Genomic DNA, 22,096 nt, shown 5'->3' with positions numbered 1-22,096 from the left:
TAAAGTTTATTAAATAGGAAATGTTCCCAATAATACACATTTTATACTTGCGGGAAAATGGTCTTTTAGTTTAGAAACATTTGCAATTTTGCATAAGCTTAAGCAAAAATTCGCGATGCATTAGAAAAGTAATTTTTAGCGATGTTTGAATTTTTGCGTAAATACTCGCGAATTGCTTTTTTTTAACATAACTGTGACCAGTTTCACTTAAAATTTAATGCAAATTGTGTTTAAAATTTGAGCATAAATTGCTGTTTTAGCAAGTTAATTTTCAAAACTATGACGGGCAGTGGCAACTACGTTTAACATCAAATTTTTACAAGTCACTTCATTCTATGGTATAAAGGTCAATTTTGATTAACGTTGGTTGTTGCACATTTTGAATACAAAATAGAAATAGTTAATCATTTACATTGAAAAATAAGAACTTAGGGCCCGATTTCAAATCAGTGGCGCAAAATTGCGTTGACGCAGTTGCTAAGGTAGCAACAGTTTGATTGGGATTGCTAAGACGCAATTCTGATTTGCAATGCCGCAAGTCAACATGAAATTAGGCCATTAGTTTCCAGTTTTGACGTAATAAATTAAAAATCCAACTTGGGGAGTTATTTTTAAAAACTTTAAATCCACACTTCTTCTTCAAAAAAATTGTATTCATTTCGGGAATAAATAAATCTCTCGATTAAAGATACTCTTGCTCCCTACCATCGCGAATCATTTACACTGGCAGTCATTTTTCTAAAAATTGTCGGTATACCTCTTCACACGTTGCACGAAAATTGTTGCTGATATCGAGATTCAATAATAAACAACAACGATGATTGTTGTGAAAATTAACTATGCGTTGTCTCGGTTTGGGACGTTCTTCGATCACTTCTAGAACTTCGACTTCCAAAGTAGGTGTTCGAACAGTTCTCTGCACACCTCATCAGCAGCAGCATGAGCAAAAGATCCTGTTTCTTAAAGTCTGCGGTGAATCGCAGAAAAAGTACTTTTGGCGGGTACAACTCTTGCATTGAGCTTAGTGAATATCAGTCATTTCGAGATTTGTGTATTGATTCATTTTGTAATTCTTTTGCACACAATTACAAAATAATGATGCGTCAAAAAATTTAAATTTTGTACTAGAGACGTTGATAATTTTTATAACTAAAAACGCTCCTAGGTAACAAACTGAACCTACTATAGAAGTCATTGTTAAAAAGTACACTCCGCGTATAAACTGCTACTACTTTTAAATGTTAATAACTCAAGAACGAGACCTTTTTGAACTTGGCATTATAGGTTTAATTTACTCTGTATAACTTGTAAAAGATGCTGTTAAAGTTTGGCCACGCATTTCAGAAACACCCTGTATATTGAATGATTCCAAAAACCCTCACAAATAGATAAAAATTCCACTTTTAAGGCGTCGCGACGCCAAAACTATCGGTAATAAAGAACAAGTTTTTGCGTCATCTTCTAGAGCTTCTTCGATTATCTATTAGCGTATGTAAATTTTAAAAATTTTACCTCTAAAAGACAATTTTGGGGGTGATCACAAATGTTGCCGGGCCCTGTATCAGAGATAATAAAATATTATTTCTCAATACACTTGCTACAAGTGTCTTCGATGTTTGTTGCCGAGAGCGGCCAGTTGGGTCTTTACCTCGTTATACCCGATAGCAGTTTATTGCAATTGGGCGGAACGTCAGTGACCCCCTAGTGAGCGGTCGTAAATTATGGGATTTGAAGAAGATGATTTGCGTTAGTTGTACTGTTGGTTGCCTATTTTTGATTTGTTTTTTTATTAATAACTTCAAAATTATAGCATAATGACAAAAACAAAAATGTTTAGCATCAAAATAAGCGGATTTCTCTTAGAATTTTGATCATTTCTTGCAGATTTCTGCTGTTTTCTTGCAATTCAGCCGTTGAATCTTGATAAAAAAAAAGGTGGTTTTGCAAATTTTGAGCTCTTCTTTATAAATCCAAACCAGAAAACGGCGAGAATCAGCAAGAAATCGTCGTTTAGCTTCAAAATAAGCGGATTTCTCTAAGAGTTTTGATGATTTTGTGCAGATTTTTGCTGTTTTCTTAAATCTTGATAAAAATTAGTGGTTTTGTAGATTTCGAACTCGTTTTTGCAAATCCAAGCCAGAAAACGGCGAGAATCGGGAAAAAACAATTATTAACAAAAAATAAGCAAAAGACCCCAGAGATGCTAAAATTTGGATTCAAATTTTGTTAGACAAATGTCATTACTTAATTTTTACCAACTGAACTTGTTAAAAATCCCTAATTGAAAATATATTTTAAATTTATTTACAATGCGAAGTAGAAAAAATAGTATACAACACTCTTTTCATAAAACGACTTCTAACTCTAAATCATTCGTGCTACAATAACCGCTTTTCGGAAAAAAAATAACAATCTGAATAATTTGGCAGGTTTTCAGGAAAAGCAAGAAAATAAATTGAAAAATAATGAAGTTTCGAATTTATTTACTTCTTTTTAAATGATTCCACCAATGTTTCGATAGAATCACTCAATTTCTCTAAACTTTTTGATGACGTATCCAAGTTAGTATTAATCATTTGTAAACTATCATTCAGTACTTCCAAGTTTACAGACAGAATATTTCTAACATCCTTTACACTATTTAAAATTTCTTGGCACATTGTTTCAGACGTTAACACTTTCTTTCTAATTTTCTTAATTTTTCCTGGTGTTGGCGTTGCTTCTACCCTTAAATAATCGTGGTCTATTAATTTTTCGTACTTTTCCTCCACCCACACTTCTTGACTTTTTCTCTTAGAAGGCACCTTATTTTGAATCTATTAACACACAATTTTAAATATACATTTTAGTACTGATCGTAGATATTACCCCTAATTCCTTTGTACCACATCCTTTATAAAAGGATTCGCCCAAAATATCTAAAAATTTGTTCTCAATTTCGGAAAATTGCTTCTTAACGCCAAGTGCTCCTCCAGGTTGCCAGTTTATGTCGGCTGCCTTCTTTTTTAACGCACATTTATAATCACGCCATGTCTAAAACAAATAAAAGTAAATTTAAATAAAAAATAGTTTACATTATTTCACCTTTTGCCATTTTTTTACGGATTTCTCTCCGTATCCTATTGAATTGAGAGCATTTGCTAAATCGCCCCAATCTTTTCTATAAACATTTTTCCCTTTAGTTGAAGAAATTCGTCCTGTAGCCAAGTCCGAATTGCGCTCAAAGAAGATTAAAAATATCGCCCAGTGAGCGTGCTCTACTTTAACTCGGCCACTTGTACTAGCCCTAAAATAACTAATAGTACAAGGTGTTTATAAATGTTTCTAGCATCAAGGGTGTCTATGAAACGTCAAAGAAATGTGCTGCTTATTACAAATGTGGGTTTCGATTTGTCAACTGACATTTGCAGTTAACCTCAAACATGAAGCAAAGTAAGTTTTGAGAAATAAACTGTTCCAGTTGTAGTTTAAAACCTGAAAATCAAAAACTTAGGCACAAAACCGTAACTAAAACGTCATTGAAGTACCTAACATTATAAATAATTTTCCTGATAGTTATATTCACTATGAAAACAAAGCGGCAAAATAGTGTACGACAGGAATTCCAAAGCCACGCTTGATGCTAGAAACATTTATAAACACCTTGTATATTGTTATACGAGCGCATTATTCACTAGGTTGAAGTTTGCGAACGACTGGCGCAAATCAACCGGATGAATAAGGACCAGAACATGCGAGTGTAACAGTATTCTTTATCTACGACTGAAATACGGAAATAAATATATCAATGCAAAATGAAAACATTGTCCAAAATTTATGACAATGTCAACGGGCTTATGTGAAATGACAACTTTGAAGTTTTGATATGTCAGTCATAACGACATTAAAGTATGGTTCACATTAGATTTTCTTAAGGTAACGTGAAAGTCCTGACAAAAAATCTATGGCCAAAAGTGTATAGTCGGTGTAGGGTAAATCTGGGACTTTTACATCGATTTTTTATTAATATCGATTTTGCCAAAAAAACATCGATTATTAATACATATTTTTTATTTTCGATGTATCATTTAATTATTAAAAATTAAAATCGATGATTGCGATTTCGATATACAAGGTGTTTATAAATGTTTCTAGCATCAAGGTGGCTATGAAATGTCAAAGAAATTTGCCGCTCATTACAAATGTGGGTTTCGATTTTTCAACTTTTCTTCTAATTTTTCTAGATTTTTTAATCAAACGTTTACACCAAACTGTCGACAATTTGTTGATTTAAGTGACTTATAACAGTTTGGTGTAAACGTAGTTTCTAAATGTCATGTTATCCAAAATGTCTTTTTAGATTTTTCATAAATTGTCTTTAGAATCTCTAATTGAGTTTCGATTAACTTTAAATTCTCTAGATTCTCTTTAGATTGAGTCCATTTCTTCTTAGATTCTCAATTTTCTTCAGCTTTTCCTCTAATTTTTCTAGATTCTGTAAACAACGCTTACATCAAATTATCGACAAAGTTGTTGAGTTGAGTGACTTATGACAATCTGCAGTAAACGTTGTTCATCCATAATCTCTTTTTAGATTTTTCTTAGATTGTCTTTAGAATCTCTAGTTCAATTTAGGTTAACTTTAGATTGTAGAGATTCTCTTTAGTCTATTTCTTCTTCGATTCTCTAGATTTTCTTTAGCTTATCTTCTAATTTTTCTTGAATCTCTAAACTACGTTTACATTAAACTGTCGACAGCTTTTGTTTAGTGACTTACGACGATTTGGTGTAAACGTAGTTCCTAAATGTCACGCCATCCAAAATTTCTTTTTAGATCTTTATTAGATTGTCTTTAGAATCTCTAGATCAGTTTCAATTAACTTTAGATGCTCTTAAGAATTGGTCCATTTCTCCTTAGATTCCATAAATTTTGATAGTTGGCATTCACTGACATCTGTCAATAATACAACGTGTTTATAAATGTTTCTAGCATCAAGGGTGGCTATGGAATGTCAAAGAAATTTGCCACTTATTATAAATGTGGGTTTAAATTTTTCAACTGACATTTGTAGTTAACCTCAATCATGGAGCAAAGTAAGTTTTGAAAATGTGGTTTAAAAGCTGAAAATCATAAAACTTAGACACAAAACCATAACTGAAACGTCGTTGACGTAAGTGACATTATAAATAATTTTCAAGATAGCTAATATTCACTATAAAAACAAAGCGGCAAAGTAGTGTACGACAGGAATTCCAGAGCCACCCTTGATGCTAGAAACATTTATACACACCTTGTATGTATTTTATTTTACACTCTTGATTTTAGTGATATTTGATTGGTTGTCAACGAATATTTTAGAATTTTGTTTATTCTTATTAATCTCGAATTTGTTATTTTTTTTACAATTTATTTACTTATTATTTTGTTTATTACTTAAGGTTTTTATTTATTTTTGTTTTTCTCGTTTTTGTTTTTAATTTTGTTGCTTTATTAAGAATTTTACTTATTTTTGTTTTTCACAATAAACGATGCTATATTGAGTTTTTTATTTACTATTTTTCAAAATCGATGTTTTTTCCGATGTAATTGTGCTCTTGTTGAAATTGAGTTCAATATCGATTTATTTTACTCGATGTTCCCAGATTTAGTGTAGGGGGCTTGTAAATGTCCACTTTACCAGTTATTTTTATTTATTTTTTTAATTTTAAGATGACAAAGTTGGCATTATTGCTCCCCCAGAAATTGATATCTATCAAATTTAACATAAAAAAACTAGTACGACGAGCCCTTAAACATGTTTGAAATGAAGTGAAATTATCCTCAGATGCGACTTTAGAACCCCAAAATCTAATTCACATAACACCGCCATTGAAACATTTGCAATTAGGCACGAATTACACGATAAAACTTGCAACATTTGCAACCTAAACCAACTGTCCTTTATTAATAACAATTATATTAATTAAAATTTAACTGACTTACATGTTTAATAAGAAGAAGACCAGCAACTTGCTTAACCAACCAATGAATAAAGAAGAAAATCCACCTAAAACTGGAAATTAAAAATTTGATTTGAACGTCAAGCGTAAAAAAACGTATTGACCACTCCAAGACACACGGCCTTCTGGATCTGAACAAACCTACTGAAATCCAGGAGGCCGTGACTCGACAGCTGGAACTTACAGACGTCGAGCTTCCACGACTAACAATTGACAGCTCAATCATATGCGAAGTTAGCCATCGACCGCCTTTGCACTTATTACTCAAATTCTAGGATCAGAATAATAAAACAAGCGAGTGAAGAATGCTTGAAATCTGCGAAAACTCCGCTTGAACTATATTTGGTGTCCACTTAACAAACAATTTTTAGGTTAGAGCAACACCTAACTTCACTCGAGTTCAATTGTACTTTTGCAGGGATCCCAAAAATGTTCACGACGGGGAAATTCAAGTGTGCAAAGACCTGGAGAAAAAGGGTTTGAATGCAATCAATGCAATTATAATACAGCAGACCATTTATCAAATCTGCAAACATTCATTCGAATTTCAGTCGAAATTAGAAGTATCAAAAGCGAACGCAAAATTGACCATGCATGGAAACAATAAAATTTTAAGAGTGAAATTCGTTTTATTCATTTGTGTTGGTAAACTGGTACTAGTAGTTCAAATGGCGTCTTTCTAGTAGTTTCAATGGCGTCTGACTGGTAGTTCAAATGACGTCCCACTGGTAGTTCGAATGACGGCCCACTGGTAGTTTCAACGACGTCCTAGTAGTAGTTCGAATGAAGTCCTTCTAGTAGTGTATACCAGTTACTTTTGGTCGTCAGTTAGGTCAAGTTACGTTTTTTTCAGTTTATAAATTAAGTTTCCAAAAATTCGTCCATTTGATCTAAATTTTTGTAAATTGGTGCTATTATTAGAACAGACCAAAGGAACAACGTGTATAAATTTCGATCTTCTGACACGAAAAATGAAGGAATTACAGGTCTTGAAAAAAATGGACTAGATTTTTGAAATGTTCCAAATAAAATTTCTTGAAAGTTCATGTTTTCGATCTAAATTTTTGAAAATTAGCACTTTTAATACAACAATCTAAAGTGGTAATCTTCACAAATTTCATTAACATCGCAACAAGAATGAAGAAATTACAGTTTAAAAAAAATGGCAAATTTTATTTTTTTTCAGTCACCAAGTCAAAACTTTCTAAGAATTCGTCTATTTGATCTAAATTTTTGTAAATTGGTGCTCTTATTAGAACAGACCAAAGGAACAACGTGTATAAATTTGGTTCTTATGACACTAAAACTTAAGAAATTACAGGGTGTTGAAAAATTTGATTTGATTTTAACTGTATTCCAAATAAAATTTCTGAAAATTCTGATTTTTTGGTTTAAATTTTTCAAAATTACCACTCTTATTAAAGACGATCAAGAGCGATAATTTCGACAAATTTTGTTAAAATTGTACTAACAATGAAGAAATTACAAGGTCTAACAAATTTTGTTATTTTTTTAGTTTATAAAAATAGAAAATTTTCAAAAATTGTTTAATTGATCTAAATTTTTGTAAATTTGTGTTTGTGTGCAAACAAGAAAAACAACAGTTCCTCAAACACTTCTCCAAATAAAATTAAAAATCTTAATTTTTCGGTCTAAATTTTTGAAAATTAGCACTTTTAATAAGACAGTCAAGAGTCAAATCTCCACAAATTTCGTTAAAATCGCATGAAGAATAAAGAAATTACTAACTAGGTGTTAAAAATGGTCAATTTTTTTCAGTTTGAAATTCAAAAATTTCTAAAAATTCGTCCATTTGATCAAAATTTTTGTAAATTGGTGGTATTTCTAGAACAGACAAGCGGAACATTTTGTATTAATATCGTTCTTGTATCACGAAAAATTAAGGAATTACAGGGTGTTGCAAAATTTGATTAGCTTTTCGCAGTTCTCCGATTAAAATTTCTGAAAATTTTAATTTTTTGGTTTACATTTTTCAAAATTAGCACTTTTAATAAGACAGTCAAGAGTCATAATCTCGACAAATTTCATTAAAATTGCACTAAGAATGAAGAAATTACAAAGTCTGGAAACAATTTTGTGATGTTTTTATTTATAAATTGAAAATTTTCTAAAAATTTGTTTACGTGATCTAAATTTTTGAAATTTGATGGTCTTACTAGAACAGAAAAGGAACAACGTGTATAAATTTCGTTCTTGTGACACTAAAACTTAAGGAATTACAGGGTGTTAAAAAAATTTAATTTGCTTCTTGCTGAATTCCAAATAACATTTCTGAAAATTTTGATTTTTTGGTTTAAATTTTTCAAAATTAGTACTCTTAATAAGACTATCAAGAGTGATTATTTCGACAAATTTCGTTAAAATCGTACCAAGAATGAAGAAATTACAAGGTCTTAAAAAAACTGTTATTTTTTTAGTTTATAAAAATTGAAAATTTTCAAAAATTCGTCTATTTGATCTAAATTTTTAAAAATTAGCACTTTTAATACAACAGTCAAAAGTGGTAATCTTCACAAATTTCATTAACATCGCAACAAGAATGAAGAAATTACAGTCTTAAGAAAATGGCAAATTTTATTATTTTTTTTCAGTCTACAAGTCAAAAATTTCTAAAAATTCGTGTATTTGTTCTTAATTTTTGTAAATTTGTGCTCTTACTAGAACAAGCAAGAGGAATAAGACGTATAAATTTCTTTCTTGTGACACTAAAAATTAAGGAATTACAGAGTGCTAAATAAATTTAGTTTTTCGCAGTTCTCAAAAGTTTCTGAAAATTCAGTTTTTTTAATATGAGAGTCAAAAGTAATAATCTCCACAAATTTCATTCAAATCGAAACAAGAATAAAGAAACTACAAGATCCTAAGTTCTAACAAGTTCATAAATAAAAAATTTTCTTCTTTGTTTATAAATAAAATAAAAATTAGAAATTACCAACTTCCATATGGTCCTTGGTTCTTGAAAATTGTATAGAATTGACAAAGGTTTAAAAAAGCATAGAAATATCCTACATATCAACACTTCAAGGCCGAGACATGTTACAACTTTAGCTTTTTGGGACCCCTGAGAAGTCCACAACGAAGTTAAGTACAATCACAAACCGTTTTTAAACACAGATTATATTAAAATCTTCACGCTTCCACGTTATGCCGCCTACGAGTGCTCATTTTGTAAGATTTGAGCTCTTCATTCAGGCGTTTAATTATGCCCTGCGAATTCCTCCGCAGAGCTGCATGTCTTTTACACAAATTTTGGTATTTCTGTAAAAGTTCCTCATAAGGCATTTTCACTTCCGACACGTCGACGAACTCAATCGGCGGGGTTTCCGTTGAAGAAGGTTCCTCCTCAATAATGATGAGAATCTCTTCTTCTTTGGACTTTTTACTTTTGTTTGGCGGAGTTTCGTTCGGAAGATGGAGAGTCGGTATGGCATGTTTCCTCAGTTTTTTCTTCAGAGGTAAACCTGTAATAATTCTAATTGTGGTCTAAGAATGACGATGAAGATTTTTACCTAGAAGTTCGTTTTGGAGATCTCTTTCAAAGTCAAGTTCTGTGAAATGAATTGAACAGATGTGGCTGGTGTTGGGGTTCCACTTTTCGTCTCTTTTGCACCGTTTGATCCACTCGTTTCGGATATTGCTGGACTCAGGGTCTTTGTCTTTTGGGAAAATGTGGTAGCTGATATTCTGGCCTCTAGCTTTTGTCATCATTCTGCTGTTTTTACAACTGGAGACGGAGCATCTAAGCCCGGGCATTTTTCTAAAGTAAACACAAACAATTACTTTGAGTATGACGTGAAGGTAGGTTTTGGCGCTCTAACCTCAAAATTGTGACGTTTGATGAATTAATATTTCAACGCGACTAAATATTTAAATTTTGTTGAATCAGACGGTAATGTTGCGTTTTCGCCCCCTGAAAGTGACAGTTGACATTTTCGACAGCGGTTCGGCTAGAGACGGCACACACTGTTGCCAAATCGTTTGAATTTTAGATTTTAAGGATATAACTGTATAATGGTTTGCCTAAAAATTATTTCTTTAGCAAGAACGGAGTGTGACTTCATGCCTAATAATTAAATGATATTTTCTACGAAACCTTTGTTATTCCCCCTGGTCTTATAATAATTAAAAGTTGCAGATGCTGAAAAGATTATGTGAATATGTGCATTTAGGATTTAGGAGAAACGCACCTGACGCATAATATTCATTTCACTGAAACCATCAGGTACTTTTGCTTTTTGTGGTACCGAAATGTTTTACGCTTGAGTTCTTATGATTGCAAAAAATGTGAAATTTTCACTTCCAAAATCTATTTCCATCTCCATCAACCGTTTCTACAACTTTGTTTATTTCGGCTAAAATAAGCAATAACAGCCTTCCAATTAGGCAACCCATTATAACCGCGATCCTCGTCCAAACAATTTGGCAACCATGGGAATGGTTCGGACTAAATCGCTGTTGCTCTACGCATGCGCATTTCTCCGGGGGCGAAAACGCAACATTACCAGTCAGACACCGTTTTTTATCACATTCTTCTCACATTTACTTCAAAGTATTAAATTTGAGGGCTGTGAATTAACGAAGATGCTTAGAGGCTAACTTCACAGTTTGCAACTGTCAGATTTTTGACGTTTGCTGTTGGCGCGAATTTTAAATTTGGGAAGAAACTTTTCTCTACAAAATTTAAACTTTACACAGTTTAAAAGGGAATCGGAAACAGAAATCTCTCCAAATTTTGTTACTGTCGCTTTGAAACTACCAAAATTATAAAGCGTAGAAGAAAATTTGCGAAATTTTTGTGCGTTCCGAAAACGAACATTACTAAAATTTGTACTTTTTGTTCTATGAATCTGAAACTTGCTGTAGTTAAAAAGAGAATCTAAGATAGTAATCTCTCCAAATTTCATGTCTGTAACGTTTAAATTAGTAAAATTACAGGTTGAATTAAAACATATTCAAAGTTTTTGGGCGTTACGAAAATGAAAATTTCTGTTATTTGTGCTTTTCTCGTTACAAAGTTACAAATTTGGTCCAGTTAAAAAGTGAATCCTAAACAATAATCTTTCCAAATTTTATTACTGTCGCGTTGAAATTACCAAAATTACGGGGGGTAGAAGAAAATTTTCGAAACTTTGGTTTGTTACGAAAATAAAAATTTCTAAAATTTGTGCCTTTAGTTCGATGAATCTGAAACTTGGTGTACTTAATAAGTGAAGCTAAAATAGTAGTCTTTCCAAATTTAATGTCTGTAGCTTTTAAATTAGTGAAATTATACAGGCGGAATAAAAAAAAAACAAAAATTTTCTGCGTTTCAAAACTAAACATTTCTAAAACGTGTGCTTTATTCTCTACAAAGTCGAAACTTGTTGCACAAAAAGAGTAATTTCTCCAAATTTTTATTCTGTGGCGTTAAAACTACCAAAATTACGGAGCGTAGAAAAAAATTTTAGAAATGTGCGTTCCAAAAATAAACGTTTCTCAAATTTGTACCTTTTTCTCTACAAAATAGAAAATTAGTCGAGTAAAAAAGTTAATTCTAAAGAGTAATTTATCAAAATTTCAATATTATCGTTTTTAAACTACCAGAATTACGGAGCGTAGAAAAAAATGAGAGTTCCAAAAAGTAACATTTCTAAAATTTGTGCCTTTTTCTCTAGAAAGTTAATATTTTGGTGCAATTAAAAAGTTAATCCAAAGAAGTAATCTCTCCAAATTTCGTTACTATCGCATTTAAACCGCCATAATTTCAGTGGGACCTAAAACATGAAAATTACTAAAATTTGTGCCATTTGTTCTATGAAGTTAGAGTACTTAAAAATTGAAGCTAAGATACGAATCTCTCTAAATTTCGTGATTGTAGCTTTTAAATTATTAAATTACAGGCTGAATTGAAAAAAAACACGAAATTTTTATGGATTCCAAAAAAGAAAATTTCTAAATTTGTTCCTTCTGCTCTATAAAGTTGGAACTCAGTGTACATAAAAACTAAAACTAAGATAGTAATCACTCCAAACTTCATGTTTGTAGCGTTTAAATTAGTTAAATTACAAGTTGAATTAAAAAAAATCGAAATTTTTGTGCATTCCAAAAATTAACATTTTTAAAATTTGAGCCTTTTCTCTACAAAGTTAAAAGTAGAGTTAAAAAGTGAATTGAAAACAGTAATTTCTCCAAATTTAATTATTGTCGCGTTTAAACCCCCAAAATTACGAAGCGAAAAAGCCAATTTTCTGTGGATCCTGAAAAATCTTGTAAAATTTGTGCCTTTTGCCCCCTGAAGTTGGAATTCGGTGTATTTAAAAAGTGAAGCTAATATAGTAATATCTCCAAATTTCATGTTTGTAGCGTTTAAGGTTCCAAAACTACGGAACGTAAAAGAAAATTTTTGAAATTTTTGAAGCGTGCCGAAAATGAAAATTTCTAAAATTTGAAGTTTTTGCTTTATGAAATTGAAACTCGGTACAACTAAGAAGTAAATTTAAAACAATAATCTCTAAAAATTGTAAAACCATCAAAATTACGGACCGTAGAAGACAATTTTCAAAATTTGTTGTGCGTTCCCAACATGAAAATTCCTAAAATTTGTGCCTTTTGCTCTATAAAATTGGAACTCGGTGTACTTAAAAAGTGAAGCTAAGATAGTAATCGCTTCAAACTTCATATTTGTAGCGTTTAAATTAGTTAAATTACAAGTCGAATTAAAAAAAATCGAAATTTTTGTGCGTTCCAAAAATTACCATTTCTAAGATTTGTGCTTTTATTTCTACAAAGTTGAAACTTGGTATAGTTAAAAAGTGAATCGAAAACAGTAATCTCTCCAAATTTCATTACTGTCACGTTTAACCCCGAAAATTACGAAGCGTAGAGGAAAATTTTCGAAATTTCTGAGGGCCGTAAAAAATAAATAATAACTTTTAATAATAACTTATGGTTTTGAACTCGGTGCACTTAAAAAAAGGGGAGGCTAAGACAGTAATCTTTCCAAATTTCATGTCTGCAGCGTTTAAATTAGTGAAACTCCACGCTAAATTAAACAATTTGGAAGCAGGGAAATAACCAAGATGCTTAGAAGCTAACTTCACAGTTAACAAACTGCCATATTTTAGGCAGAATTCTAAATTTAACAATAAACTTTTGCTACTACATTCATTTATTAGAGTGTTGAGAAATTAAATAACAATAACAAGTAACAAAAAGCCGTCCATCTTTAAACCAAAACTATTAAGAAAAAACTTTTGATTAAAACCAATTGCATTTAATCCGCCTTTGGCAAATGCTTGGTGAGCACATGCCGCTTCAAATTCGCTTTCCTCCTGCTTTTATGGCAGCACTGGTCACAACGAAACCACTTAACTTTGGGATCTTCCTTTTCACAAATTTTAAGTTCCCTTAAATGCTTCAATTCGTGTTTCTTGAGACACTTCTTCTCTTTCGCTTGATAATCGCAGAGACCACATTTGTGCCACTTAATATCCTCAGCCGGTAAGTGTTTATTAATAATGTGGACATCCAAATTCCCCTTTCTTTTGGTTTTAAAATCGCAGTGGTCACATTGAAACCACTGAATATCTCCCTCTTGCAAATGTTTCGCAATAACGTGATTCTTCAAATTCGTCATTATATTCGTTTTGTAATCGCATTGGTCACATGTAATCTTGTAAAAATGTAAATGTTTGTTCTTCACATGGATTTTCAACTGTAATTTCAGTTTGGTTTTATAATCGCAGTGGTCACATTGCAACCACTGAACTTCCTCAGTGTGTCTGAAAGTGACGTGTTTTTTCAACTGTTCGCCCGTTTTCGTCCGAAATGTGCATTGCTCACATTGAAACCATTTAATTTCGTGCTCTTGTAAATGCCTGGCTGTAACATGTCGTTTTAAATTTATTTTATGAGTGGTTTTGTAGTCGCATTGATCACATGAAAACCAGTGAATTTCTACTGTTGTATGCTTGTGGTTTCTGTGTCTTTTCATGAAGCCCTGCTTCGTCGTTCTGTAATCGCATTGATCGCATGTAAACCACTGAAACTGGTAGTTTTGTGAACAAATTTCATACACTTCAGGTTTGAACTGAAAACTTTCTCCAGTACAGGTGGCTGTGACATGTTTGAACCAGTTTAAAGTAGAATAGGTGCTAAAATCGCATTTTTCACAAATGTAGCGATTTGTGATGTAAAAATTGAGATTCTGGGATTTCGTGCGACAGTTTTGGGTGTGAAGCTTCAAGGGCACAGCTAGAAGGGTTGCGAAGTCGCAGTAGGCGCAGTTATACGGTCCAATTTGGCCAACTTCACAGTTATAAGTCATAGTTTTACCTATTTCTGTTATTCATGGAACTCTTTACAGTCTTGCATCACTAAAAAGATCAATATTTTAGGTAAAATGCTTATTTGAAGTAGTCGATTCTAACCTCAAAATTGTGACGTTTGGTGTGGGGTCTTGAAGTGGTGTAAAAATAGCACTTTTCATTTTCCTGGAGTTATTAAGCGTTTCAGAGGCTAAAAATAAACATCTGGAAAATTCTTTTGATTTAGAGAAGTGACTGTGCTGGCAATGGGCCACAAAAATAGATTAGCTAACTTCACATATGTTATCAGTAAATTCGGACGTGAAGTGAGCCACACATCTAATGAACGTTTGAAATCTTTGAAAAGGTGGTGGTATATTTACAAATTTTGAATTTTTTAGTGTCGAATATATCGAGTGTTTGAATTTATTTCAATATACAATGTTAAAAGAATCTCGGTTTTTATGTTAAATTTTGTGCAAATTGTGTTGAAAATTTCAGGAAAAAATGCTGTTTTATCTTGTCGAATTCCAAACTCATGACAAACTACGTTTACACCAAACTGTTGACAACAGCTTGTTGAGTTTAGTGACTTAGAACATTTTGGTGTAAACGGAGTTTCTTTTTAGATTTTTTTTATAGATTGTCTTTAAAATCTCTAGTTCAGTTTCGATTAACTTTAGATCCTCTAGATTCTTTGTAGATTTAGTTCATTTCTTCAATTTTCTTTAACTTTTCTTCTAATTTTTCTAGATTTTTTAATCTAACGTTTACAACTGTCGACAACTTGAGTTGAGTTAAGTGACTTATGACAGTTTGGTGTAAACGTAGTTTCTAAATGTCATGTCATCCAAAATGTCTTTTTAGATTTTTCTTAAATCTCTAATTCAGTTTCGATTAACTTTACATTCTCTAGATTCTCTTTAGATTTAGTCCATTTCTTCTTAGATTCTCAATTTTCTTCAGCTTTTCTTCTAATTTTTCTAGATTTTTTAAACAACGCTTACATTAAATTATCGACAAAACTTGTTGAATTGAGTGACTTATGTCAATCTGGTGTAAACGTAGTTCATCCATAATCTTTTTTTAGATTTTTCTTATATTGCTTTAGAATCTCTAGATCAGTTTCGATTAACTTTAGATGCTCTAAATTCTCTTAAGAAATGGTCCATTTCTCCTTAGATTCCATAAATTTTGATAGTTGGCATTCACTGACATATGTCAATAATACAACGTGTTAACAATGTTTCTAGCATCAAGGGTGGCCATGAAATGTCAAAGAAATTTGCCACTTATTACGAATGTGGGTTTAAAATTTTCAACCTCAATCATGGAGCAAAGTAAGTTTTGAAAAAACAAACTGTTGTAGATGTGGTTTAAAAGCTAAAAATCATAAAACTTGGACACAAAACCATAACTGAAACGTCGTTGACGTAAGTGACATGATGAATAATTTTCAAGATAGCTATATTCACTATAAAAACAGAGCGGCAAAATAGTGTATGACAGGAATTCCAGAGCTACCCTTGATGCTAGAAACATTTATAAACACATCTTTTTAAGATCACATGTTAAGCCAACTAGATAACCGATCAACTGAACTCGATTCATCAGTTTCAAAATTTTTAAAATTTGTATCTTTTGCTTCATGAAGTAGAAACTGTGTATTTAAAAAGTGAAAATAGTAATCCCTCCAAATTTCGTGTCTGAAGCTTTTAAATTAATAAACTTTTAGGCTGAATTAAAAAAAACAATGCACTTTTTGTGGGTTCCGAAAATAAACATTTCTAAAATTTGCAATTTCCTCTACAAAGTGTAAACTTTTTTTAATATAAAATATTAATTAATGAAGATGTATTTTCAAACTACACTTCAGCCACGTATTTCCAAAGCTTAGCTAAATAAACTACACTTGAATTCAGTGCTTTGATCACGTTAATTTGAATTAATTATAATTTATTCCTGTTTTCTATTCTTCAATTAGTCAACATATGTCACAGGAGCTTTTCATTTCTAAATTCTACGAGAAAGGTGTTGATTCCTTTAATTTAATACTTAATTAGACAATACTCACTAATTGCAAACTTCTTGTTAATATTAATACTTCTTCACTTAATGATTTGACACAACTGTAATGATTAATTTTAATATCATAGGAACGTCTTTTGGGTTAATTAAACAACTGTCTATCACGAACTACGAACTGTAAAATTTTTCAGGTGAAATTAATGTCGTTTAGTTTCTTTTAACGTTTTAGTATAGAGTTAATTTTATTGGCGATTCTTCAATAAAAAATTACAACATTTGCTACATTCTCTGTCCCACATTTCCTCTCCGCCATCGTCGAGAAGATAGATGAGCCATGGTACAAAGTACAAAGTACATACCATCAGCATCGGTGATTCAATGGTAGAATGCTGGGCGGCCCGGGTTCGATTCCCGGCCGACGCACATTTTTTTTTCGGTCAACGGTAACGAAATTTACATACATTAACCGGTCTTTATAGAATCGAATTGACTATTTTTTAGTTTTTTTCGAACGAAAAAAATAATACATTTTACTACTTACCTGGAACACCACTGATAAAAACTTCCATCTATAAATCTATAAAAAGACTTTTACATATACAGCATTTCTTGTCAATTGATTCAATAGCTATCTTTTGAAATTTTGATGTTTTAGTAGAGAAACTATAAAGTAAAACCAAAGCAGTAATGTCTGCAAATTTCGTTACCGTTACGTTTAACCACCAAAATTACAGAATGCAGAAAAAAAAATCCGAAATTTTTGTGAATCCTGAAAAATAAAAATTTCTAAAAGTTATGCTTTTTGTGCAATAAAGTTGAAACTTGGTGCAGTTAAAAAGTGAATTCAAAACAGTAATCTCTTCAAATTTCGTTACTGTTGCGTTTAAACTACCAAAATTACGGAGCGTAAAAGAAAATTTCCGATTTTTTTGTGCGTTTCAAAAACTAAAATTTCTAAAATTTGTGCTTTTTTCTCTACACAGTTGAAACTTGGTGCAGTTAAAAAATGAATCCAAAACAGTGTTTTCTCCAAATTTTGTTACTATCGCGTTTAAACTAGTAAAATTACGGAGCGTAGAAGAAAAATTTCGATAATTTTGTGCGTTCCAAACAAAACTTCTAAAATTTGTGCTTTTTGCTCTATGGAGCTGGAACTCGGTGGAGTTAAAAAGTGAATCCAAAACAGTAATCTCTCCCAATTTCGTTACTGTCTCGTTTAAACTCCTAAAATTACGGAACGTAAAACAATTTTCGAAATTGTTGTGCGTTTCTAAAAAAGTTATAACTTGCAAAATTCAAATTTTTTCACGTGCATAGTTGTTTGGGGCTTCATTGATACTGGTGACACTGTTGATATTAAGTGTTAAAGACGCATTTTTGAAACTTACTAATAGTAAAGTAAAAGATATATACGGTTTAAGTTCTTCCATAATCAAAATAGTTAAGACATTTTAATACCACCGTTTAGGTACCAAATTATTCAATCAGTGTATAAATGTAGGAATTTTCCTTAACTGCCTTAAAAAAGCGGTGCTAGTGCCTATAAATAAAAAATGTGATCGTGAAAACCCTAACAATTATCGCCCAATATCGTTGCTTTCAATGTTTTCAAAAATCTTTAAAAAGTTATCATTTTGGCAGATTGCAAACTATGTATTTAGAAAGCAATAGTCTTTTATCCGAAAGACTTTTCGTTTTCGTACATCCATTTCCGAAAGTAAAAGTCACTAGTGTGATATGAATATATCCGCACAGACCTGTCAAAATTGACAGTTATTTTCAAATACAAGTGTAACTCCTGAATTTTTGACTCAAATATCTAGACGATTTACTGTAAAACAACATGCATAATGATGAAAATGAATTGGTTAGGTCGTTTTTGACAAATTAGTTTTGATAGGTCTGTGCGGATATATTCATATCACACTAGTGACTTTTACTTTCGGAAATGGATGTACAAATACATGAACTATCTAAATATGTGGAATACGTCACTTTTTTATGAGGTTGTAGAAAAATGACATTTAAAATAGATAAGAAATGAACTATTGACGAAACTTATCGGTTTCTTCCTGATGATGAAAGGTCGTAGGAAAAATAGTGTACATAACTCGTCGGAAAGTGTCTTTCTTGCACTCGTGTAATATCTGCACTCGGCTGGCGCCTCGTGCATCTACTTTTACACTCGTGCGAAATTGGTCACTTTCCTAACTTGTTATGTAAATATCTATTTCATTAAATAACATTGAAGGCGTGAAATTAAATTCATTACAATTTGTTTCAATGCCAGAAGAAGGAAAGTGCTTTTGTGCGGTATTTTTGGATCCATTTTTTAACTGTACAAAGTTTCAGTTTTGTAAAGAAAAAGGCACAAATTTTAAAAAATATTCTTTTTGAGACGCACAAATATTTGTATTAATTTTTAATTCAGCCTGTAATTTTATTCATTTAAACGCTACAGACATGAAATTTTGGGTGATTACTATCTTAGCTTCACCTTTTAACTACACCGAGTTCCAATTTCATGGAGCAAAAGGCACGAATTTTAAAAATTTTTATTTTCGGAACGCCTAAAAATTTCAAAAATTTTCTTCTACGTCCCGTAATTTTGGTAGTTTAAACGCGAAAGTAATCAAATTTTGAAAGAAATTTACGTGCACCAAGTTTCAACTTTGTAGAGAAAAAGGCACAAATTTTAGACATGTTTATTTTCGGACCGCACAAAAATTTCATTTTTTTTAATTTGGCATGTAATTTCACTAACTTGAATGCTCATGAAATTTAGAGAAATTACCATTTTACCTTTACTCTTTAAGTATACCGAGTTCCAACTTCATGGAACAAAAAGGACCAATTTTATAAATTTTAAAAAAATTCGAAAATTTTCTTCTGCGCTCCGTAATTTTAGTAGTTTAAACGCAACAGTAACGAAATTTGAAGAGATGACTGTTTTGGATTCAGTTTTTAACTGCACCAAGTTTCAACTTTATTGCACAAAAAGCACAACTGTTAAAAATTTTTATTTTTCAGAATCCACAAAAACTTCCAATTTTTTTCTGAATTCTGTAATTTTAGTGGTTAAAACGTAACGGTAACGAAATTTGCAGACATTAGCGCTTTACTTTTACTTTTTAGTTTCTCTACTAAAACATCAAAATTTCAAAAGATAGCTATTGAATCAATTGACAAGAAATGCTGGATATGTAAACGTAAACGATATGTTACGTTTAAACCACCAAAATTACAGAATGCAGAAAAAAAAGTCCGAAAGTTTTGTGGATCCTGAAAAATAAAAATTTCTAAAAGTTATGCGTTTTGTGCAATAACGTTAAAACTTGGTGCAGTTAAAAAGTGAATCCAAAACAGTAATCTCTTCAAATTTCGTTACTGTTGCGTTTAAACTACCAAAATTACGGAGCGTAGAAGAAAATTTCCGAATTTTTTGTGCGTTTCAAAAACGAAAATTTCTAAAATTTGTGCTTTTGGCTCCATGAAGTTGGAACTCGGTATACTTAAAGAGTAAAGGTAAAATGGTAATCTATCCAAATTTCATGTGTGTAGCGTTCAAATTAGTGAAATTACATGCTAAATTGAAAAAAATAAAATTTTTCTGCGGTCCGAAAATAAACATTTCTAAAATTTGTGCCTTTTTCTCTACAAAGTTGAAACTTGGTGCACGTAAAAAGTGAATCCAAAACAAAAATCTCTCAAAATTTGATTACTGTTGCGTTTAAACTACCAAAATAACGGGGCATAGAAGAAAATTTTCGAAATTTTTGGGCGTTCCAAAAATGAACATTTTTAAAATTCATGCCTTTTGCTCCATGTAACTCCATAAACTCAGTGTAGTTAAAAAGTGAAGCTAAGATAGTAATCTCTGCAAATTTCATGTCTGTAGCGTTTAAATTAATAAAATTACAGGCTGAATTAAAAATAAATAGAAATATTTGTGCGTCCCAAAAATAATATTTTTTAAAATTTGTGCCTTTTTCTCTACAAAATTGAAACTTCGTACAGTTAAAAAATGAATGCATTAAATGTTCACTGTAATTGATTTTGGATTTCCGAGAGAGCTCATGTTTAATCACTTCCATGATTTAGATAAACTCTCGTTTTTCAGAAGATTTCTTCTAATTTTTCTAGATTCTCTTAGAGTTGTCCTTTCATTTTTTCCAGGTTGCTTTGAATATTTCTTACATTCTCTTACATCTATGTATTTAGAATTTTTCTTATAATTTGCTTCAATACTATTTGACTGCGAAAAGCGCTTTAAAACTTCGCTTATTCTCGTTAGATTTTCATTGGATTTATTTTAAATTATGTCTACAGTTTATTTAGATTTACCTTAACTTATCTATTTTTTTCTCGATTGGCTTTAAATCTTGTTTTTTATGCAATTTTTTTTTAATTTACCAAAATATAAAACGGAGAAGACGGAAAAGACGTCTAGAACGAATCTAATGAACTATTTAAAAAAAAACTTTCTACCAGAGAAAAAAATACTTTAAAGTGTTTAAATGTGTCTAAATAAATAGGCAAAATTTAAAGTAAAAATAAAAAATAGAAGCCTTCGATCAATTTGAAGAAAGAATTTTAAGAATCTGAAGAATTGGTACGAACTGAAAGAAAATCCAACATGATCTTAAGAAAAATTAAAGGTGAGGTTTCTAACGTTAAAAATTCGATTTCAAAGTTAAAAACTGAAAAGGAATGAAGAAGGAATATTGGTCCTTTGAGCCGGATCAAATCTAAGAAATGTAGACAAAAAACTGTGCTTTTGGTTATTATTATGTTATTTTTATTTTATTCAGCAGTAGTCAAAAATTTGCTTAAATCTTTTAACTTTACAACTTTTCGGAAATTGTTTGCCAAATTGGCTTTAAAATGTTCACTTGGAAACAATGGAATTTGATTTTTATTCAAATGTTTCCTTTCTTTATGATATTTTAAATTAGTTTTTAATTTCGTTTTAAAAAGACATTGATCGCAATTGAACCAAAAAACTTCATCGTCATTCAAGTGCTTATATATTTTATGTTGTTTAATCCCTGATTTGAATTTTGATTTAAAAAGGCACTGATCACAGTTGTACCATAAAATTTCTTTTTCATTCATATGATTTCGAATTTGATGTGTTTTTAAATCAGCTTTAAATTTCCCTTTATAGTGGCACTTGTCACATTTAAACCATTTCACTTCATTGTGTTTTAAATGTTTTCTTATTTTATGCATTTTTATCATATATTTAAACGGTGCTTTATAATCTCCACATTTATCGCACTCCCACTTCATTATCTTCTTTCTTATGAAGGATTTCTTGCAATTGTTTGCATGTTTGCACCAGTCCAACATGAAGTAAGTCTTGAAATTGCAACACTGACATGTATAAACTTGTTCTTTCATCACCTCTCTGAAGTGGTGATTTTGTAAATGTTTCTTGAACATGATTGTTGTGTCAGTTGTAAAGTTACATTCGGAACAACAAAACAACTCGACAAGGCCCCAGCAATTAAACAGTTGAAGTGCTCCTTTTTCGTGCCGTCGTAAATGGTTAACCATGGAAAGCATAGAAGTTGTCCAAAATTTGCAGACCTTGCATCGATGAGGGCTCCTTCTCTTTGAAATTTTCCGATTAATGATTGGCTCCATTTTGATAAATCTGTAATTATTTCTCCCATAACTGGTGCATATTCTCAACACTTATACTCACCAAAGACACAACTTGATTGAACATAACCTCAATTCGTGTTTGTTGTGACAGAAAAGTGACAGCTAGTGACAAC

General features: G+C 31.4%; 4 protein-coding genes across 8 annotated transcripts; all 4 read right to left on the bottom strand.

The window, feature by feature from the left end:
• Positions 1-2,467: 2,467 nt before the first annotated feature.
• On the bottom strand, positions 2,468-6,254 carry LOC148176818 (uncharacterized). Of its 4 annotated transcripts, none has more exons than XM_088033100.1 (5): positions 6,164-6,254; positions 5,963-6,032; positions 3,085-3,286; positions 2,869-3,033; positions 2,468-2,816 (listed from the first exon to the last, which is right to left on the bottom strand). In XM_088033100.1, coding segments are annotated over exons 2-5 (702 nt in total). In that variant the 5' UTR covers positions 5,965-6,032; positions 6,164-6,254; the 3' UTR covers positions 2,468-2,483. The 4 variants fall into 4 exon arrangements, with proteins under 4 accessions (XP_087889226.1, XP_087889228.1, XP_087889227.1 ...); XM_088033102.1 differs by having other exon boundaries at positions 5,963-6,026; positions 6,164-6,229; XM_088033101.1 differs by having other exon boundaries at positions 6,084-6,221.
• Positions 6,255-8,434: 2,180 nt separating this feature from the next.
• LOC148176817 (uncharacterized) lies at positions 8,435-10,009 on the bottom strand. Of its 2 annotated transcripts, XM_088033107.1 has the most exons (3): positions 9,819-10,008; positions 9,510-9,757; positions 8,435-9,461 (listed from the first exon to the last, which is right to left on the bottom strand). In XM_088033107.1, exons 2-3 carry the CDS (start codon positions 9,751-9,753, stop codon positions 9,130-9,132), a joined length of 576 nt encoding a protein of 191 aa, XP_087889233.1. In that variant the 5' UTR covers positions 9,754-9,757; positions 9,819-10,008; the 3' UTR covers positions 8,435-9,129. The 2 variants fall into 2 exon arrangements, with proteins under 2 accessions (XP_087889233.1, XP_087889234.1); XM_088033108.1 differs by having other exon boundaries at positions 9,510-10,009.
• Positions 10,010-13,129: 3,120 nt separating this feature from the next.
• LOC148176816 (uncharacterized) lies at positions 13,130-14,631 on the bottom strand. The gene is made up of 2 exons (XM_088033087.1): positions 14,409-14,631; positions 13,130-14,354 (listed from the first exon to the last, which is right to left on the bottom strand). Exon 2 carries the CDS (start codon positions 14,303-14,305, stop codon positions 13,253-13,255), a length of 1,053 nt encoding a protein of 350 aa, XP_087889213.1. The 5' UTR covers positions 14,306-14,354; positions 14,409-14,631; the 3' UTR covers positions 13,130-13,252.
• A 6,457-nt stretch (positions 14,632-21,088) lies between these two features.
• On the bottom strand, positions 21,089-22,096 carry LOC148176815 (uncharacterized). The gene is made up of 2 exons (XM_088033099.1): positions 22,024-22,096; positions 21,089-21,972 (listed from the first exon to the last, which is right to left on the bottom strand). The coding sequence occupies exon 2, from the start codon at positions 21,960-21,962 to the stop codon at positions 21,117-21,119; it is 846 nt and encodes a 281-aa protein (XP_087889225.1). The 5' UTR covers positions 21,963-21,972; positions 22,024-22,096; the 3' UTR covers positions 21,089-21,116.

Source organism: Gnatocerus cornutus, chromosome 3, assembly GCF_029298725.1.
Source record: "Gnatocerus cornutus isolate USDA-ARS CGAHR chromosome 3, icGnaCorn1.1, whole genome shotgun sequence".
Classification (NCBI taxonomy): Eukaryota; Metazoa; Arthropoda; class Insecta; order Coleoptera; family Tenebrionidae; genus Gnatocerus; species Gnatocerus cornutus.
The sequence above is the reverse complement of the archived record's forward strand: the minus strand, read 5'-3'. Positions and strand labels throughout refer to the sequence as shown.